The sequence below is a fragment of the Buteo buteo genome, unplaced genomic scaffold (genome assembly GCF_964188355.1).
Source record: "Buteo buteo unplaced genomic scaffold, bButBut1.hap1.1 HAP1_SCAFFOLD_93, whole genome shotgun sequence".
Lineage (NCBI taxonomy): Eukaryota > Metazoa > Chordata > Aves > Accipitriformes > Accipitridae > Buteo > Buteo buteo.
In genome coordinates this window covers 215,527-232,683 of record NW_027439257.1, presented here as the reverse complement: position 1 = coordinate 232,683, position 17,157 = coordinate 215,527, and the positions used below count along the sequence as shown (strand labels likewise).

The 17,157-nt window shown below is 46.3% G+C and overlaps 1 protein-coding gene across 1 annotated transcript; it reads left to right on the top strand.

Annotated features, from left to right (window-relative positions):
* The first annotated feature begins 3,541 nt into the window (after positions 1–3,541).
* On the top strand, positions 3,542–16,303 carry LOC142027938 (A-kinase anchor protein 1, mitochondrial-like). Its single transcript, XM_075022095.1, has 10 exons — positions 3,542–4,913; positions 6,970–7,103; positions 8,544–8,670; positions 9,216–9,346; positions 11,195–11,372; positions 12,062–12,212; positions 12,847–12,914; positions 14,293–14,366; positions 15,155–15,220; positions 15,362–16,303. Exons 1-10 carry the CDS (start codon positions 4,274–4,276, stop codon positions 15,419–15,421), a joined length of 1,629 nt encoding a protein of 542 aa, XP_074878196.1. The 5' UTR covers positions 3,542–4,273; the 3' UTR covers positions 15,422–16,303.
* The last annotated feature ends 854 nt before the right edge of the window (positions 16,304–17,157 follow it).

Below are 17,157 nucleotides of genomic sequence, written 5' to 3'. Positions count from 1 at the left end.
ATGTGCTACTGGTTATTTTTAGCATGGAAAATTTTAAGAGCCCACGTGGTCCCATTTAGTTTTAACTGTGCCAACCTTGTCCAGTTCTCTTTCACCCAGATAGTATTTATTTCCTGAGTGCTGTATCACTAACTATAGGGTTTGTAGGGAGGCATCCCGGCCTTGCTGTTGAAGCTACATTTCCAATTTAGCTGCCTGCTCGTTTGCTCTGTGGTCCTTCAGGACAGCCTTTAATTCCAGCCTGGATTGCCACTGCTTTTGGGGTTTGGAAGTGTAACCTCTCCAGCGCTGGGGCGGAAGGGGAGCGGAGGAGGCAGGGACTGGCAGCAGTGTAGGGTATGTCCCTGCAGAGCACCGGGGCTCAGTCGCTTGGGACTTGTCTCTCTTCTTGTAGAGACTTGAAGCAGCTTGCCCCCAGAACAGACCTCCTTGTGTGTAGAAAGCCCTGAAAATCCGGAGCAAGTGCTTGCTGAAGTCTCCTCTCGAACCTTGAGAGTGAATTATCTGGCTTTTCTCTGAACCTCATGCTGCAAACATTTCTAACCTAATAAGGATGTGTATACTGAAGGGTTGTTTGTCCTGGCTAGGGAAACAAGGTGGCTTAAAACTGCTCTGGGACCCTAATGTGAACAAGTAGAATAAGTTGACTGTCCTTGGCGCTTTTTTTTTTTTTTTTTAAGGTAGGCAAGGGTGTGCGTTCATTCTTGTTCTCATCTCCCTGGTCTTTACCAGGAGCTTTCCATAAATCAAGTCAGGATAGAGATTTGGAGAGCTGACTGACCCCTACTCTCCCCTTGCTGTCTTAATCCCATCCTGACCTACCGTGGGGATTATTTAGCAAGTTGGAAAAGTCTCATGTCCTAGCTGCAGCTCTCTGGCCCTGCCTTGACAGAAGGTGTGACATTTAAACCGGATTCCTGACATGCTAGAAAGAAGTGGAAGTGGCTGGCGGTGCGGGGTGAGCGCATACAGTGTGCGAGCTCCGCGCTATTTTTGGTGCGGGACTGCATGGGGCCCTGCGTGTTGGGAAACGGCACTGGGGCATCCAGCCCTTCGCACTGGTTCTGGCTCTTACGAGCCGATCGTCTCCGGTCCAAAGCCTCCAGAGCTGCTGCGTTTCTCCAGCTGGCTCCTCCTGCCTGGAGAGTGCGAGGACTGTCGGGCCAGGCTCCCTCCAGTTTGGCAGTGTTTAAAGCCATGTGATTTGACAAGTTGCCACGTTCTGTTCTGCTGCTGGCAGGAGAATCGCAGGCTTTCTTCCCCCCATGTGTTTAAATGATCCTATTGCCCCTGCAGTCCTGAACTGGCTGTCAAATTGGCAGCGGAGAGCGGGTTTTGTCGCTCTTAAACGTGTTGGAAAAGGCACGTGGGCTTTAGGAGCTCTCCTGTGGAGGCAATGGAAGAGAAGTATGTGCTGCATCTTACAACCGTTTGGTTGAGCAGGTTAAAAATCAGTCATCTTCTAGGCATCACGTAAAAAGTGACATTGTGACCAGCGTATCGAAATCAGGCCAATGAAGTCTTCCCATCACGTTTACGTTAGGAGATGTTTGTTGGTGTTAGCTGTCCCCTAGCCGACCCGGTGCTTTAGGGTGTCTGCTGGCATCTTGTACAGACCCACCGCCTTTCATCCCTTTCTAGCTGATGGAAGGATGTGGAATTCCCATTTAACACGATCACTGATAGTATAATGCAGCTCTTGCTAAAATTAGTCAAATTAAAAACATGAAATTAAATGAGCTTCACAAGGAGCAGTCAGCTAATCCACCAGTCCCCACTGATCTAAATATCACAGAAGAGTGAAGATCTTTATCTTAAATTATATTAATGTTGAAAATGACTCTTAGAACTGTTTTGTCTGCCAGGCTTTGGGATAGGCCTGGCCCTCTGTGGGGCATCCTGCTACTGCCTTCCTGCGCTGCGGAATTGTGTGGGACTATTGTTTGTACAGTTGGTGCAACTTAATAGGGAATCGGATAATAATAGGGCTGTCTGTTTAATCAGGAAAGCTTGCTCGGAATGGACTTATGTGAGCTACTTTAATTTGAGTTTGTGGTACGCCTGCGAGACAGCTTGTAGGGTGGTTCTGCATTAATTATAACAACTTAAGCAGACAGCAGACGAGCACTCGCAGTGGCTCACAATGTGCCATTGTGCTGGAGAGCATAAATGTGAACCTTTTGTCTTGGGAATGTACAGACTTCACCCTTTCCATTTACCAAGTTCCAAAAACCAAACATCCAAATTATTGCATAGGTTTGTTGGTTTTGGTTTTGGTTTTGGTTTTTTTTTTAAATTCCAAATCTCAGATGTTGCCGTTAACTGAAAGTTCATCCTCAGCAGTGAGCCCTGCTACCTGACTGTGTAAAGCCAGCTGGAAGTAACTTGGATTTAGAAGAAAGCAGCTATGAATGTCCAATTAACACACACTCAAGTTTTCTTTGTAGAACAACGTAAATACCTCTTTTGTGATATACTGGAGATATTACTGGATTTCTTAAGTCATGTCTGCAGCTGACCTTTGATTTGGGATTAAGCAAGAAATTTTCTAGTCCCTGTTTTTGCCAGTCATGTATTTACTTGCCTCGGTCGTTAGGACTCCGTGGTAAACAGTACAGAAGCAAGGCTGGCGTCTGAGCTAGCTTGGATAAAGTTGTGTATTTGCTCTTGTGGCATGGGAGGGTGTGGCTGGAGGAGGTGAGAAATCTGGAGAGAATATTAATTTTTCTGAGGCTTGGATGCTCGGTTTGAGCCTGAGGGAGGCATGTTTTTGTCCCTCGGCTAGAATGTAATCAGCTTGTCGTGAAAATCAAGGCCCTAAAGGAGAGTTGTATTTGGAAGCTGTGGTCAGGAGGCTTGCTCTGATAACAAGTTTTTTTCCGGTTGAGACAGACTAAGCATAGTTGACAGAATGACTTGATTGCCTTGTCTTGTCTCGGAAATATTATGCTTCTAAAGAGGAGCTAGATAATGCTCTTTTCCAGTGCGTGGTTCCCATTTCTAGGACTTTGCTATCTCCTGAAAACAATCTTTATTTTTGTTGCTCATTGGCAAAAACAGGCTCTTGAGGCCTGTTTGGAGAAAAATCTGTCATGTGTAAGCATCACCAGACATGTGATGTTTTGCTTTAATTCCTGCTCAGTGAAAATATAAACTGTAAGTGCTTTGCAGCAAGGCTGTTTTGGGGATGTGGGTAACTGTTTAGCTTTGTGTTCCAGCTGTAGACTTTCCTTAAGGAAAAGGAAAGGCATGTCAGCCCTGCCTCGGATAACCCAGGTGAGGCTTGTAAATGGAGGAGCATGACTGGGACATGAGTCTCGGCGGTGTGCAGGTGGGGAAGGGTGCACACACTTTCTAAGTCAGAGAGACAGCTTTCGACTCTGGAAAGTCAGAGAAGCAGCAGCTGTCAACATAGTAATGTAGAACAAACTTTGGAGCTGGGTTCCTAGGTAGTAGTGTCCCTATCCGGGCTGCTTTTGCTAGATAAATACTGCGGTTGTAAGGGCGCTATAGCAGATTTCCCATCTTCACTGCTGCAAAATCTTGTAGAGGCACTTCTGGTTATTGGGAGGCACTTGCTTGATCAGGCTGTAGCTGTTCTTTGTTTAGGAATTCCTACACTGTGTGTATAAAAGTAAATGGAGTAGCTGCGTGTTGCTGTTTAGCGTCTACTTAACTGCAGACTTCTGTCGTGTGCCCGCTCACCAGCCTCTCGCAGTTGCTGTGGATGAGAACATTTGCAAAGCACTTCACCTTCACTGAGCTATTATGTTTTAGAGAAGTGCGTGTTGTCAACCTATGAAACTCTCAGGAATGTGGTGCTGCCTTTCAAGCAGAGAAGTGGGGAGACCTGCAGCGTGTCAAGTCTGTGTCTCGGAGTGCTGGTGGTACCGCTGTGCTGTGAACCCAGCCTGATGCTGGAGAGACTTGCAGTGCCGGATGCTGTCCTTGTGTGTAGTACTGACCTGCGAAGGTGAGGCAGGAGAAAGAAGGTGAAATTGTTTTACATGTAAAGGTGGGATAAGGTGAAATTGGTGAGCGTAATGGTGAGAAATGTCCAGATATTCCTAGTCTTAGGTCAGGATCTTGTTCTGTGGTCTGTTGGTGGAGCAGAGATGTGAATTTAAGGAGTGGCTAGAAAACGAGTCTGTTCATGCTAATAGAAATACCTCAAGGCATTTATGAAACTTTAGCCTTGCTGTTACCTTTCCTGTGACTATTGTAACATGGCTTTTGTTTCTTCTTCTAGACATAATTGCTAAGGATCTGTAAAATGGCTTCACGTTTCCGCAATATTATCCCATATGCCATACCTGGAGTGCTGGCACTTGTTGGCTGCTGGTGGATCTATTCCCGTAGAAAAAAGCATGCAAGCTATCACGATAAACAAGCAATAGCCACTGAAGAAGAGCAGCAGGAAGAAGCGCCAGAGAATGATTCACCACCCAAAACAGAAGCATGTGTTCCTCGAAGACTGCCTCTCTCGTCAGAAGAGGAATGCCGAGAGAACGAAACCTCGACCTCCCTGCTCTCAGCAGGGTCGACGACGCCCTCTCTTCTGTCTCAAACTCACGAGAGGCTAGATCTCTCACAGGACCTTCCAGACCTGTCAGTAGTGACAACGCAGCCCAGCACCCTTGAGGACGACAGTGAAAAACTAGAAACGACAGGATCTCAAGATGAAAGCGGTGTCCCTGCTTGTGTTTCTCTCCCTCTGATCTCAAAGAGCACAGAGTGTCACGGCAGTGCTGCGCTGAGCCTTGTACAGGATTCAAGCTCTAGTGCAAACCAAGATCAGTGGCCATCAGCATCAGCGACACTGACACGAGAGTCTTTGGGAATCGTGGAGGATGGTCCAGGCTTGAATCATGAGCGTCGCAGGGCAGCAGAGGTGGATGGAGATCGCTCAGGAGGTAAGGGATTTGAAAATGCTCCCATGAAAATGTGGTGAACAAATATTTTATGTGCTGTAACCCTTCTGCTTCAGAACATGTTCAGATAAGTCCTCTTCATCTTTACCTTTGCCAGTAGATGAATATTTAGGCCTCGTGTGCAGGTGGGTATGCATTTGCTCTCAGAATTCCCGTCCCTGTAGGATCCCGTGTTAGCTGGGTGATCTTCAGGGTATACGACGAAAGGTTGAACAGACTGGTCTGCATTCAGCACAAAGCTTATTGTCTAAAGCGAAGCATGTGCTTGAGTAGCCCAGTGAAATGGGCTGTGTCTGGATGTAGGCCAGGCTGTTGAACACCTTGCTGGTTTGAGACCTGCTAATGCAAATGGTTTCTGCTTCAGTTCGGGCAGCCTCTAGTAAGGACTGGGTTCTTATCTGTGTTTGTGGGCTGCTGCCGAAAGGAGGCTGTAAGGCAGGTTTCTGAGGTGCTGTTGGATGAACCAGGGAAGTGCTCTGACGAGCTGTGATAAAATCAGTTGGTTGCAGACCAATTACCCTGAAGCCTTTTTGCTTGGAAGGGTAGGTGCATGCCAAGAAATCCCAACAGGGAGCAATGTTCGTGGAGTTCCCCCATCTGTCTCTGCGTTGCTTTTGCCTTCTAGATCCTGGATGATGTGTGCCTGGCAGAATACAAAGCTGTCTGAGCAAACGTTAACCCGTGTGACCTTGGGGATGGATGTTAAAATCCTTTATAGGACCCTGTGGCGCCAACAGCCCTTAATGACAGGATGTCTTTTGTAATTGCTACAAAGTAGTTGGAACGCTGCTTGTTGTGAGACATGGGGAGTGAGTTTGCCAACAATTAAGGATTAAACCCACAAAACATTTTCACTAGTGAGAGTAACCACAGGAGGAAAATGGTTTTGCCTTGTTGTGAATGCTGGTGCGATGAGAAGGTACAACGGTGTGTTGTGGAGCCTGGTGATGACAAGGGCTGAAAGCTCTGCAGGGAGACAGGTAGGGAGACGGCGTATAGCAGGTAAAGTTGATAATGTGGCTGCGTTGGATAAGAGGTCCTACAGCTGACCTTCGCACCCAGGCTGTGAGACTTAAATCCTCATCCTTGTCTAGCAAGTCTATTGCAAACAGCTGCACTGCTTGCCTTTGACTTTCGAGGCATCTGTGCTGTGTTACTTATTAAGATGTGGCAAATGTGAGGCAGCTGTTGGGCTTATTTTTCTCTTCGGTCTTGTACTGGGTGATCTGAATTCTTGCAAGCAAGTGAGGATCTTCATGTTTCTGCTTGTTAATCTGGAGGAAGGATCAGCCTTGTTCTTGTTCTTGATCTTGTTACACTGACTGTATCTGGGATCTGACCAGGAGGAAGCTGTTTGAGTTTGTCCCCTTCCCAAGTACGAATGTTCCTGGTATCGGCTGATGGTTTGGGAACAAAACGTAGCTCAGCTCTGGCACCTTGTTTCTTCAAGCATATGACAAATCTGGGCAAGAGACAATCCTCTACCACAGCTAGTAGTGGGCACAGCTGGTGCTCAGGTCACCGTGCAACCCTCGTTGGGGCAGGAATGTAATGTCAATGCAAAGAGCAGACGAATAGGTTGCACATCCCTCCCTGCATGCTGAACTCCCTGTGAAAAGCCCTGTTTAAACCATGTGGGGAAAATGCAAAATACCTTGCTGCAGCAGCAGCTCAGTGTTGGTGTTAGCATAGCTCTCGTTCAGCTGGTAACTTTTGACTTAAAGTGTCTTGTCTCTGCTGCTGCATAAGGTGTCACCATGTTTGAAGGACTCCTGCTGAACTCGGGCCTCCTTCTGTTGCATTCCCAGAGGTGTGCAGGTTTTTCTCCAGCAATAAAAGGAAACTTGTAGCAGGCCGCGTGTGATGGGACTTTACCCTTTCTGAAATACCAGAGAACCTGATACAGGATCATCCCAACTGAATGCATAGGAAGAGCTCAATGTCACCTCTCTATGAAATTATATATTTTCATGGCCTTGTGTCTGGTAGCTGGATTGTGTGGGTTGTCTGAATACTGACATGTCTGTATGTCTTGTAGGTTTGGATGTAAATAGCGTGGACTTTGTGGACAGTGGCTGTGCCATGAGGAAGACAGTGAGTCGGCAGAACTCTAAGCTAAGAGGAGAATCCAGCAAGTCCGGCGTCGTTATCTGGGAGATAGAGGTTCCAAAGGTAACCAGCCGTTGGCCTGCTCGCGCATCCTGCCTTGCCCTACATAGCCATCTTCTGGTTCTTCCAGCCTGGTACTGGCTCAGTGCCATCCCAGAGAGATCAACAACAAATCAATGAGGATTTAAGCATTTAGCTCCCGTTAGGACTCAACAGGAACAAAGAGCCAGTACACACCTGTAAACAAGAGGCATGTCAGGGTTATGCCCAGGGTAATGTTGGTTGCTGGACTCATTATTCCCCATTATCTTCCACCCCAATCTGTTAGTCCGATGCTCTGAAAGCATTCAGAAGGCTTTGAGGGTACACAGTTATTAAGGGCAGGTGATTTTTTTTTTTTTTTTTTCCCCTGCTATGTAGGAGGGTTATGTTTCAACTGCCTGTCCAAACCCTTCCTCACAAGCTGAATGCTCGTATGAGCTATTCTGTAGAGCTGCTGTGTCTCTGTCTTTATAGTGAGCTTTCTTTTGCGTTGAGAGAGAGACTGTGTTTTTAGGACTACGTTCATACCTTCTTCCCTGCTTTGTGTATGCAAAATCATCTGTGGCTGTCCTGCACAGCATCGCTCTTGCAGTTCTGCTGCTCAGCAGACCCGAATAATGACAGCCAGTAATGTGAGACAGCAGCTCCCGGCAGGATAAGCATGCTGCCTCGAGTGCTTGGATGCTGTGAGCCCAGGGAAGACGTGTAACGTGCATTTTAATGGACCAGTAAAACACAGGCTAAAGAAGCAGTTCTACAGCAGAAAAATATGTTTCAGTGTTTCATGAAGACAGGCTGTCACTTTTCTTGAAGTAGCCAACTCTACATTGTATAGGATTATCCATACTGACTTGGGCCCAACACTTCTGCTCTGGTACCTGGTCTCTGACAGTAGGTGGTGGCAGGTGCCAGTGAAAGAGTAGAAGTAATAGGGCATGCAAAGACATCTCTTCATCATCCCGCACAGCTGTCCTGGGACTCTGCAGTCTAATGGGCATGATAGCCTGGTTTACTCTCCCATGAATTTGTCTACTCCCTATCTAATCTAATTAGCTTGTTTAAAAATTGCTAAAACTTAGTATTTCATATTTGAATGAAAAAGGCATGTAGCATGCTTTTTTAAAACAAGAAATGGTAGGAGATTGGGAGAGGACGTGACTTCACTTGACTGCAGGAAGACAGTAGCTTTTACCAGGCCTGGTAAAAACCATCGTGTCTTTGTGTCATTCTACAAGATACGAAGACGGATCTATCAAAACAAGCTGTGCTTACTGATCTGTATCTACCTTGACTTGTCATAGACCTGCTGAACTCTGCGCTGGTCCAGCATTCCCTTATACTTATTCTGCCTGGCCCTGTGCTACAGGAACTGGGAATGTGGGTGAAATAAGCCACAGAGAACGGTGTTGTTTGATCTATGTTTCTCTTCCTGACTGTTGCTTTCTTGTTACTTTCATAAAGGAATTAGTTGGCCGCTTGATCGGCAAACAAGGAAAATTTATGAGCTTCTTGAGGCAATCGTCTGGTGCCAAAATTTATGTCTCAACACTACCTTATTTCCGTGACTCCCAAGTCTGTCACATTGAAGGTAAGCGGAATGTCTCTTTATTCATGGTCTAATATGTAGCTTGGGGGCCTTAATTAGATGGGCAAGGAATTTAAACAGATTTAGTGGCTTTGTGAGCCTAGTGCTTTACAAAACTTTTCTAATCGGTGCTGTTACAGTAGAGGTGTATGCCAAGTTGCCTGTGCCTTGGCATTTGAACCCTCTTATTCTAGAGGTGAGAATGCATTTTAACATCTTCGGCTGCTGTAGTTTAACCAACACGTTTTGAAGGATCCCTTCAGGCTTGAAGGAGGAGCTATGGGATGTGTATCAGCAAGTGCGGTCTTGACTGTGAAGGATGTTAGATTAATTGTGGCTGAAAAATATCTGCCAGTGAATTGGGTTCATACTGGAGGCTAACGCTGTTGAAACTGGGGCCTGAGTTGCTCATGTTGGTCTGATATCAGGTTACATGGCCAATCTATTAAAAATTAAATCGTTGATGTAGCGCAGAAGGCACTTCACGGGGTGGGGGTGTCCTCAGCATATCTGTACTACAGACTTTCTGTGGGATTTTTGTCTTCCAGGCTCTTCGCAACAAGTCGAAAAAGTACTGAGCCTGATTGGCAAGAAGTTCAAAGAGCTGTGTCTCACCAACATCTACGCTCTACCTCCACCAACACCACTGACGCTTCATTCCCTCCTTATGACTGCCTGGGTAAGTCCCAGCTTGCTGGCTATGCTGATGTCAGGGTGGAAGGCTGTTGTTGGTCGCTGCTGTCATAGTATGCTACGTCAACGTGGCTGGTTCACAGATGCCCTCAAAACCAGTTGGATTTTGTGTGGCTCTCTGCTGTCCAGCTTATGTAACTGTTACAGATCAGATTTGCCTACCTGCTCTTCCACTGCAGTTTCCATTCTGCCTGAGCTGAGAAATGTAGAATCATAGAATCATTTAGGTTGGAAAAGACCTTTAAGATCATCAAGTCCAACCATTAACCTAACACTGCCAAGTCCACCACTAAACCATGTCCCTAAGCAGCACGTCTACACGTCTTTTAAATACCCCCAGGGATGGTGACTCAACCACTTTCCTGGGCAGCCTGTTCCAATGCTTGACAACCCTTTCAGTGGAGAAATTTTTCCTAATATCCAATCTAAACCTCCCGTGGCACAACTTGGGGCTGTTTCCTCTCATCCTGTCACTTCTTACTTGGGAAAAGAGACCAAGACCCACCTCGGTACAACCTCCTTTGAGGTAGCTGTAGAGAGTGATAAGGTCTCCCCTCAGCCTCCTTTTCTCCAGACTGAAGAACCCCAGTTCCCTCAGCTGCTCCTCATAGGACTTGTGCTCCAGACCCTTCACCAGCTTCGTTGCCCTTCTCTGGACACGCTCCAGCACCTCAGCGTCTTTCTTCTAGTGAGGGGCCCAAAACTGAACACAGTATTCGAGGTGCAGCCTCACCAGTGCTGATCCCTGGGTGGGCGATCCCTGCCCTGCTCCTGCTGGCCACACTATTTCTGATACAGGCCAGGATGCCGTTGGCCACCTTGGCCACCTGGGCACACTGCTGGCTCATATTCAGCCGGCTGTTGACCAACACCCCCGGGTCCTTTTCCACCAGGCAGTTTTCCAGCCACTCTTCCCCAGGCCTGTAGCGCCGCGTGGGGTTGTTGTGACCCAGGTGCAGGACGCGGCACTTGGCCTTGTTGAATTGCATACAACTGGCCTCAGGTCATCCATCCAGCCTGTCCAGATCCCTCTGGAGACCCTTCCTACCCTCGAGCAGATCAACACTCCTGCCCAACTTGGTGTCATCCACAAACTTACTGAGGGTGCACTCGATCCCCTTGTCCAGATCATTGATAAAGATATTAAAGAGAACTGGCCCCAAAACTGAGCTCTGGGGACCACCACTTGTGACTGGCTGCCAACTGGATTTAACTCCATTCACCACCACTCTTTGGGCCTGGCCATCTAGCCAGTTTTTTACCTAGTAAGAGTACGCCCATGCAAGCCATGAGCAGCCAGTTTCTCCAGGAGAATGCTGTGGGAAATGCTGTCAAAGGCTTTACTAAAGTCTAGGTAGACAACATCCACAGCCTTTCTCTCATCTACTAAGTGGGTCACCTTGCTACAGAGGGAGATCAGGTTAGTCAAGCAAGACCTGCGTTTCATAAACCCACGCTGACTGGGCCTGATCACCTGGTTGTCTTGTACCTGCTGTGTGATGGCACTCAAGATGATCTGCTCTGTAACCTTCCCTGGCACCGAGGTCAGACCGACAGGCCTGTAGTTCCCCGGATCCCTTGGGTAAATAAGTCTTCCGACTGCTTCATGCCGATAGTCTTTTTGTATGCAAGGCGGGCCCCGCCTCAAGTCTGATTTCTGTTAGAGCAGCAGGGAGTAACAGTGAGTAGCTTTTGGAAGTGAAATACCGGAGTGCCAGGGCTTTTCCACCCATGGCTGTAAGCCTCAGGAGTTGCTGGTGGAACATGGAGTTGCTGTGAATGAAGCTTGTGTTGCAGTGAACGCTAATGAGAATTTCTTTTCTCCACATGACAGCTCTTCCTCCCAGACGGAGTCTCTGTAGAGGTCGTCGTGGCAAACCAAGTCGATGCAGGGCACATGTTTCTACAGCAGCATACGCACCCCACTTTCCATGGTCTGCGTAGCCTCGACCAGCAGATGTACGCCTGCTATTCTCAACTGGAAATTCCAACCCTGCCAACTCCAGTAGAAGGCATGTAATGTGATTGCTCACAAATTGTTCAGCTGAGAAACTTCTAGGGTCACACGAAAGCCTGATGCCACTGAGTTAGGCTTGGGAAGTTTCCCAGTGGATGAGAATGTGATAGTTCACTTGTCATTTCATATTTTTTTAAGCCGCTGGCAGACTACAGATGCTGCTCTACTCTTCCTTACCCCACTCATCCCTAGAGTACCTCCCCAGCCACTTAGTTGCATGTTGAAATTCAGAATGAGATAAAGTCCATCTCAGGCTATTTCTAATCAACTTGGCATCTGGTGTATTTTTGCTGACAAAGTATGGAACTACTCCCAAATCTTCATAGTGTCACAGTCTGCACGTGGTGTAAAGTGGAGGGTGCATCACATGGAAGGGGGTTACTAGCGCTAACTTTCCTTTTTGGGGACAGACCTCACTGTTAGTGACCGAAGGCTGGAAGGGAACTGTACACCTGGGTAGAACAGCATGGAAGTGGCAGACAGAGACTTGAGAGTAAAACCCACTTCTCCTGCGTCCCAGCTGCAGGCCTTGTCTGGTGGGGGTGTGGGTGGTGGTGAAAGAAGATGTTGGCAGCGTAAGAAATGCTGTTGATTCTCAGTAGATAAGTACTGATGCCTGAAGTGCTAATTTCTGGAAATCCACTTACGCTGAGCCTTTCTCCTCTGTACTCCTGTGTTTTGCAGTTGGCATTATCTGCGCGGCTCCAGGCCTGGATGGGGCATGGTTCCGGGCTCAAGTTATTAGCTACTTCGAAGAGACCGGTGAAGTGGAGCTCAGATACGTGGACTATGGAGGATACGACAAAGTGAAGATTGACACACTCAGACAAATCAGGTCTTTAGCTCCTCTTCTGTGGCCTAAGGCAATATCTGGCTTGAATCTTCATATACCGTTTGAATTGCTTATAGGTTTTTCCACAGCTGAAGCGGAAAACGGTGGAAAGGTTTGGCTCAGCAGCAGCTGTGAATTCCTTGGGAGCACAGCAAGCTCTTGCAAGGCTTTTTCGAAGGGGAGGGGAGAGGAAATTGCAACTTCTGCCACTTCAGCGTGGAAGCTGAGTGAAAGGATGCCTTCAGGAGGCCCTAAATTGTAGTTAATTGATGAGCTAGAAAGAAGATTCAGATTCTCTGTGCCCCAGCCCCATTGGCTGGGAGAGCTGTATTGGATGGGGGTTTTCTTAGACAAGCCCATTAAATACTTGATTGTGCCCCAGAGGTGGGAGAAAAGCAGTACAGCTTCCATTATGGAGGTGGTTTTTGCTTGGAGCCCAATCCAACTTGGCGTGCTAATCAGACTATTTATTGCTGTTGCTTAGATTGCTGGGAGAACAATCTGATTTTTTTTTTTTACTGTCATCAATTTCAAACTGAATTCCTGTAAGGTGACATTGATTAATCAATTGCTCTAAAAGAATACAGGAGAAACTTAAAGCCGTGTTCTTACTCTGATTGATTCTCTTTTCTTTAAGGTCTGATTTTTTATCACTACCTTTCCAAGGAGCAGAAGTTTTACTAGACAACGTGGTGCCACTCCCAGGTAATGGAGCTCTCAAGACATACCGTTGGTGCTCCCCCTGCAGGTTTAAATGGATACCAACTGTGTACAAGCGATGATTCTGTCTAAACCTTTTCCCTCCTATTGCAAGCGCAGCCTCTGATGTGACTAGAGCAAGATTGGAAAAATTGTATTTTATTCTTCTAAATGTGCTAGCATGGCATAACCTGTCAGGCTCCAGGGGAAAGATGATAAATGTTCAGGCTTTTTCCTGGGTGGAGGAGAGAATGAATTACTCTCCTAAACAGCAAGTTGGCAGGACTGGCAGGGTACAGGTGAAGCAGCTGTAACTACTCTGCCTTCTTCTGTCATAGAGTAGCTGTAAACGCAAACTTAGTTTTTAATCTGCTAGATGAATATCTGACATTTTCCTACTAAAATGACTGATGTGTATAATTCTGTGTTCAAAAGACTACCCTCCAAGCACTGGAAGAATGTCAGTCACTACCTAGAAATGCTTTGGTTTGCCCCCCCCCCCCCCTTTTTTTTTTTTCCTTTTTTCTAGTGGTGTTAGAGATGCGTGCTCTAACCAGGAGGTACAGGAGGCTCTGCCAAGACTGTAGATGGATGGCGAGGTTTAAGCTGCTTCTTGCAGAAGTCAGTGTTTTCCATGTTCCCTGAGGTAATCGACCTCCTTCGGGATTTGTAAGGAGTTCACTTGCTGCTGGAGGCGGTCTCAGGGTGGGGAGCACAAAGGAGAAACTTCATTTTGCAGTGATTTGGTAGGAAATAAGCAACTTTCCTCCAAAATGAAAATACTTCTGAAATGTCTGGTCTGCAGTGTAGATTGTAACTGTATTGCCTGGGACACAAGAGTTTCCTGCTGCATTACAGGTGTGGAGTTAGCAACAGTGCCCACGTAAGCTGTGCAGGCTGAGAGACCTGAGCTGCCAAGAGTGCATTTGGCACTGTTCAGGTGCCAGCCGGCCTGTGATACAAATGCTTCGGAGTTCCCGTTCACAGTATTGCACTCTGTGCAGGGTCAGTAATGTCCTGAGGCCCCTGAGCTTAGTTTATTAAGGATCAAAATACTAATGGCAGCTCAAACGTACTGCAGAAGTAGACTTTTCTGTCTTTAAAGCCTCCTAATTCATCAGCCACTTATGTTCACATTAACTGAGCTAGTGGCTTTAGAAAGCACTTCATCCTTTCCCTTCAGCAACACAGCAGGCACAATACTTGTGTGATCTCCAGCTTAATAGACTGGTTTCAGCAAATGCGTACAGCAACAGTAGGTGAGGATTCTCTGGCCTAACTTATGTAGGAGGTCAGGCAAGATTAGCTTAATAGTCCCTTCTGGCCTTTAAAGCCTGTGAAGAATATATCTCATTTGTTTTCTCCTGCTCTTTTCTTTCCCAAGACGAGGATCACTTTTCACCTGAAGCCGACGCCGCTGTTAGTGAGATGACCAAAGGCGCAGTCCTAGTGGCACAGGTACACGAGAGCTGCCTGGAAGTCTGGTTGCCAATTTGACTGCTGCTGTTGTCCTCTCTGCCCCCTCGCATACCGTGCGTGTTAAAATCGAAAACAAAGCCACAGCCTGTAAGCCTGGCTGCTGGGCAGGATTCTCGTCGAGCAATCTCGGGCGCCGAAAACTTCCTTGTGTGGCACCAGGACCACTCAGGACTGCCTGGCTGGGAAGGGATGAGTATTCCCTCTTGTTACTGATGCGGGCAGAGAGGAAGGGCACCTGGATGGATTTACAGAGCACAAAGTGGCCTGTTGTCCAGCGGATCAAATATTCACCTGGGTCTGCGCTGCTTTGCCAGTCTCAACAGTCTTTGCAAGACTGACATCCAGGACTTGGCCTCTGGCTGGCCGGAGGGAGAAGTAAGGGCATCCCAAAGGCTTCTGCATGCAGTGCCTGGTCTCAGCGAAGAGGCACTTGCCTCTTCCGAAGTGCCTCTGACAGTGGCTGTAGCTGTCCACGTAAGGCAGTTGGGACGAGTGGGAAGCCGATAGCGCTTGTGACGCTCAATCTCGCAGCTTCCTTGGGTTTTAGTGCAGTGCTCAAATGCATCACTAATTCTAGCAAGGGCACGGATTTGAGCGACCAGAGCGCACTTGCCAGCAGGGTGTCCCAGCTGCCTGGTGGCAGGAGCTACATTTCCACGAGCCTACGCTGAGTCTGAGGATCTGATATGCAGTGAATGATGCTAGCCTTGCACCCTGCACGGCTCAGACCAGAATTGCTGCACGCTAATGTTCTTCTGTGTTTCCAGGTCACAAATTATGACAGCGCAACAGGTCTGCCACTGATACAGCTGTGGAACTTGACGGGAGATGAGGTGGGTATGTTAACATGCCTATTTTTTCAACACTGATAAGGTATATGATTATGCAGACTTTTTATTGCTGGTTAGGAACTTGCTGATGCTTCTTGCTAGTAGTTTGTTCACCTTTCTACTTTTTTTTTTACCTCCTTTTAGGTGGTGTCGGTAAACAGAAGTCTGGTGGAAAGAGGGTTTGCTCAGTGGCTTAACTACTAGCGACGTCCTAGATGCCTCGACAACGCTTTCTACAGAGAAAAATAAAAGAAGAAATCTTGTTTTGCGCTGTTACAATTTGGTTTGGCAACCTTTCATAAGACAACCTGTTTACACCTATGTGTGGATTTTTGTGGTCCATTGAAACTCATCCTGCTCAACTGTTACCATTTCACTAGAAACATGTACCTCATCTGGGTGAAAGCTGGGGTGTTAAAAGCCATAATGACAGATACTGTAGCTTTAAAGCAAAAAATCCTCCCCGGCCTCTACTTAAAAGTTGAATGGAAAAAACCTTAATACCTGGGGGCTTGCTTGAAGCTAGCAAATGCCCCGAAATGTTAACTGTGGTTGCATTTTTGTTCAAGATGTATAAAGCCCCGTGAACTTAGCGTCTGCTTTTCTTAAAAGCTACAACGGTTGTCCTTTTTTTAACAGGCTCTGCCTATGAAATTAATGAATGTTATTAAGGAATTTAATGTTTAGTTACGGATTTTTCTATATTGTGCCACTAACCTGCACAAATAACATTCATCTTGTGTCTTCCTTATGCCAGGAGGTAGATGAATTGCATTCGTTGCACTTACTGTGGCACATGTCTCACTGCAGTCATGGTTTTTAGGCTTGATACGCTTAAGGAAGAAAGCTTTTCTGTGCAGATGCTTGAAGTGCAGGGTATGTTACCACTACAATTTTTGCTCTGAAATGTCATGTATTTAAAGAAAAGAACTGATTGCCAAGCCCAATTGTAGTTTATATTTTTCTAGCTGTGCAAGTCTGTAAACATATATATAAAAAACCATTGTAATATTTTGTACAAGAAAAACACTGGAAACAAAGGGAACTTTACAGAAACTTTTTCACACCAAAATGTCCTATGTAGGTAGAACTGGTTTGGAGTGCATTAGGGTAGCCAACATACTTGGAGCATCTGAATGTTGGGAGTGTTTCAGCTCTGCTGTATACAGGATTAGTATTCCCTTAGATTGCTGTCTGGCTTGAATTGTGATCACTGCATTCTTTGCTATGTTGCTGTACAGATCTGTTTAAAAAAAAAAAAGTAACAGCTTGGCATTAATATTGCAGTGGTGTTCTCAATTTTTTTGTGTTCCTTTTTAGATTTCTATTACATATTTAAAATTTTGCTCAAGTAATTTAAGCCAACTTAATACTCTTAAACACACGCCCTCTAATGTATATCATTTTAGATATGTATTGAGCTGGGATTTATTGCTGGCAGAGAAGATACTTGCCAGGAAAATGTTGATGTAGTCAGTCCTCAGAAGTTTTTTCTGGTGGGTTCAGGGATGTCCTTACATCCTTTGAGCTAATGTGTTGGTGCATCACATTTGGATAGTTGCCTACAAAAGCATTTGGTCCGATCCCTTCTGATATGGTATGGTTATATCTTTTTTTTTTTGAGTTCTCTACTATTCGGTGCTTATGATTTAATGTTCATGTTTGCAATAACATCCAATGAAACCTAAATTTGGTAACTCAGTTGAGTCTATGAAACATATATCCTTTTGGAATGTTTCTTTCCCTTTCAATTAAAGCTCGAATTTTAAGCCATCTTAATCAAACTGTGATGACTGAGAGCCTTCATTTCCTGACCTCTTGCGATGTAGGGTTGGGAAGGGAGCTCCATGGGCTAAACAGGTCCGATAAGATCCTGATGGCTTTTCAACAGATGTAGAAAGGTCAAGCTTCAAATCTCCTGGGTTTCCTTTTACTTCCAG

Coding starts and splice junctions, on each gene's coding strand:
- LOC142027938 (XM_075022095.1), top strand. CDS start 4,274: ATGGCTTCACGTTTCCGCAATATTATCCCATATGCCATACCTGGAGTG. Junction 11,373..12,061: donor CCTGCCAACTCCAGTAGAAG/GCATGTAATGTG, acceptor TGTGTTTTGCAG/TTGGCATTATCTGCGCGGCT. Junction 15,221..15,361: donor GGAACTTGACGGGAGATGAG/GTGGGTATGTTA, acceptor ACCTCCTTTTAG/GTGGTGTCGGTAAACAGAAG.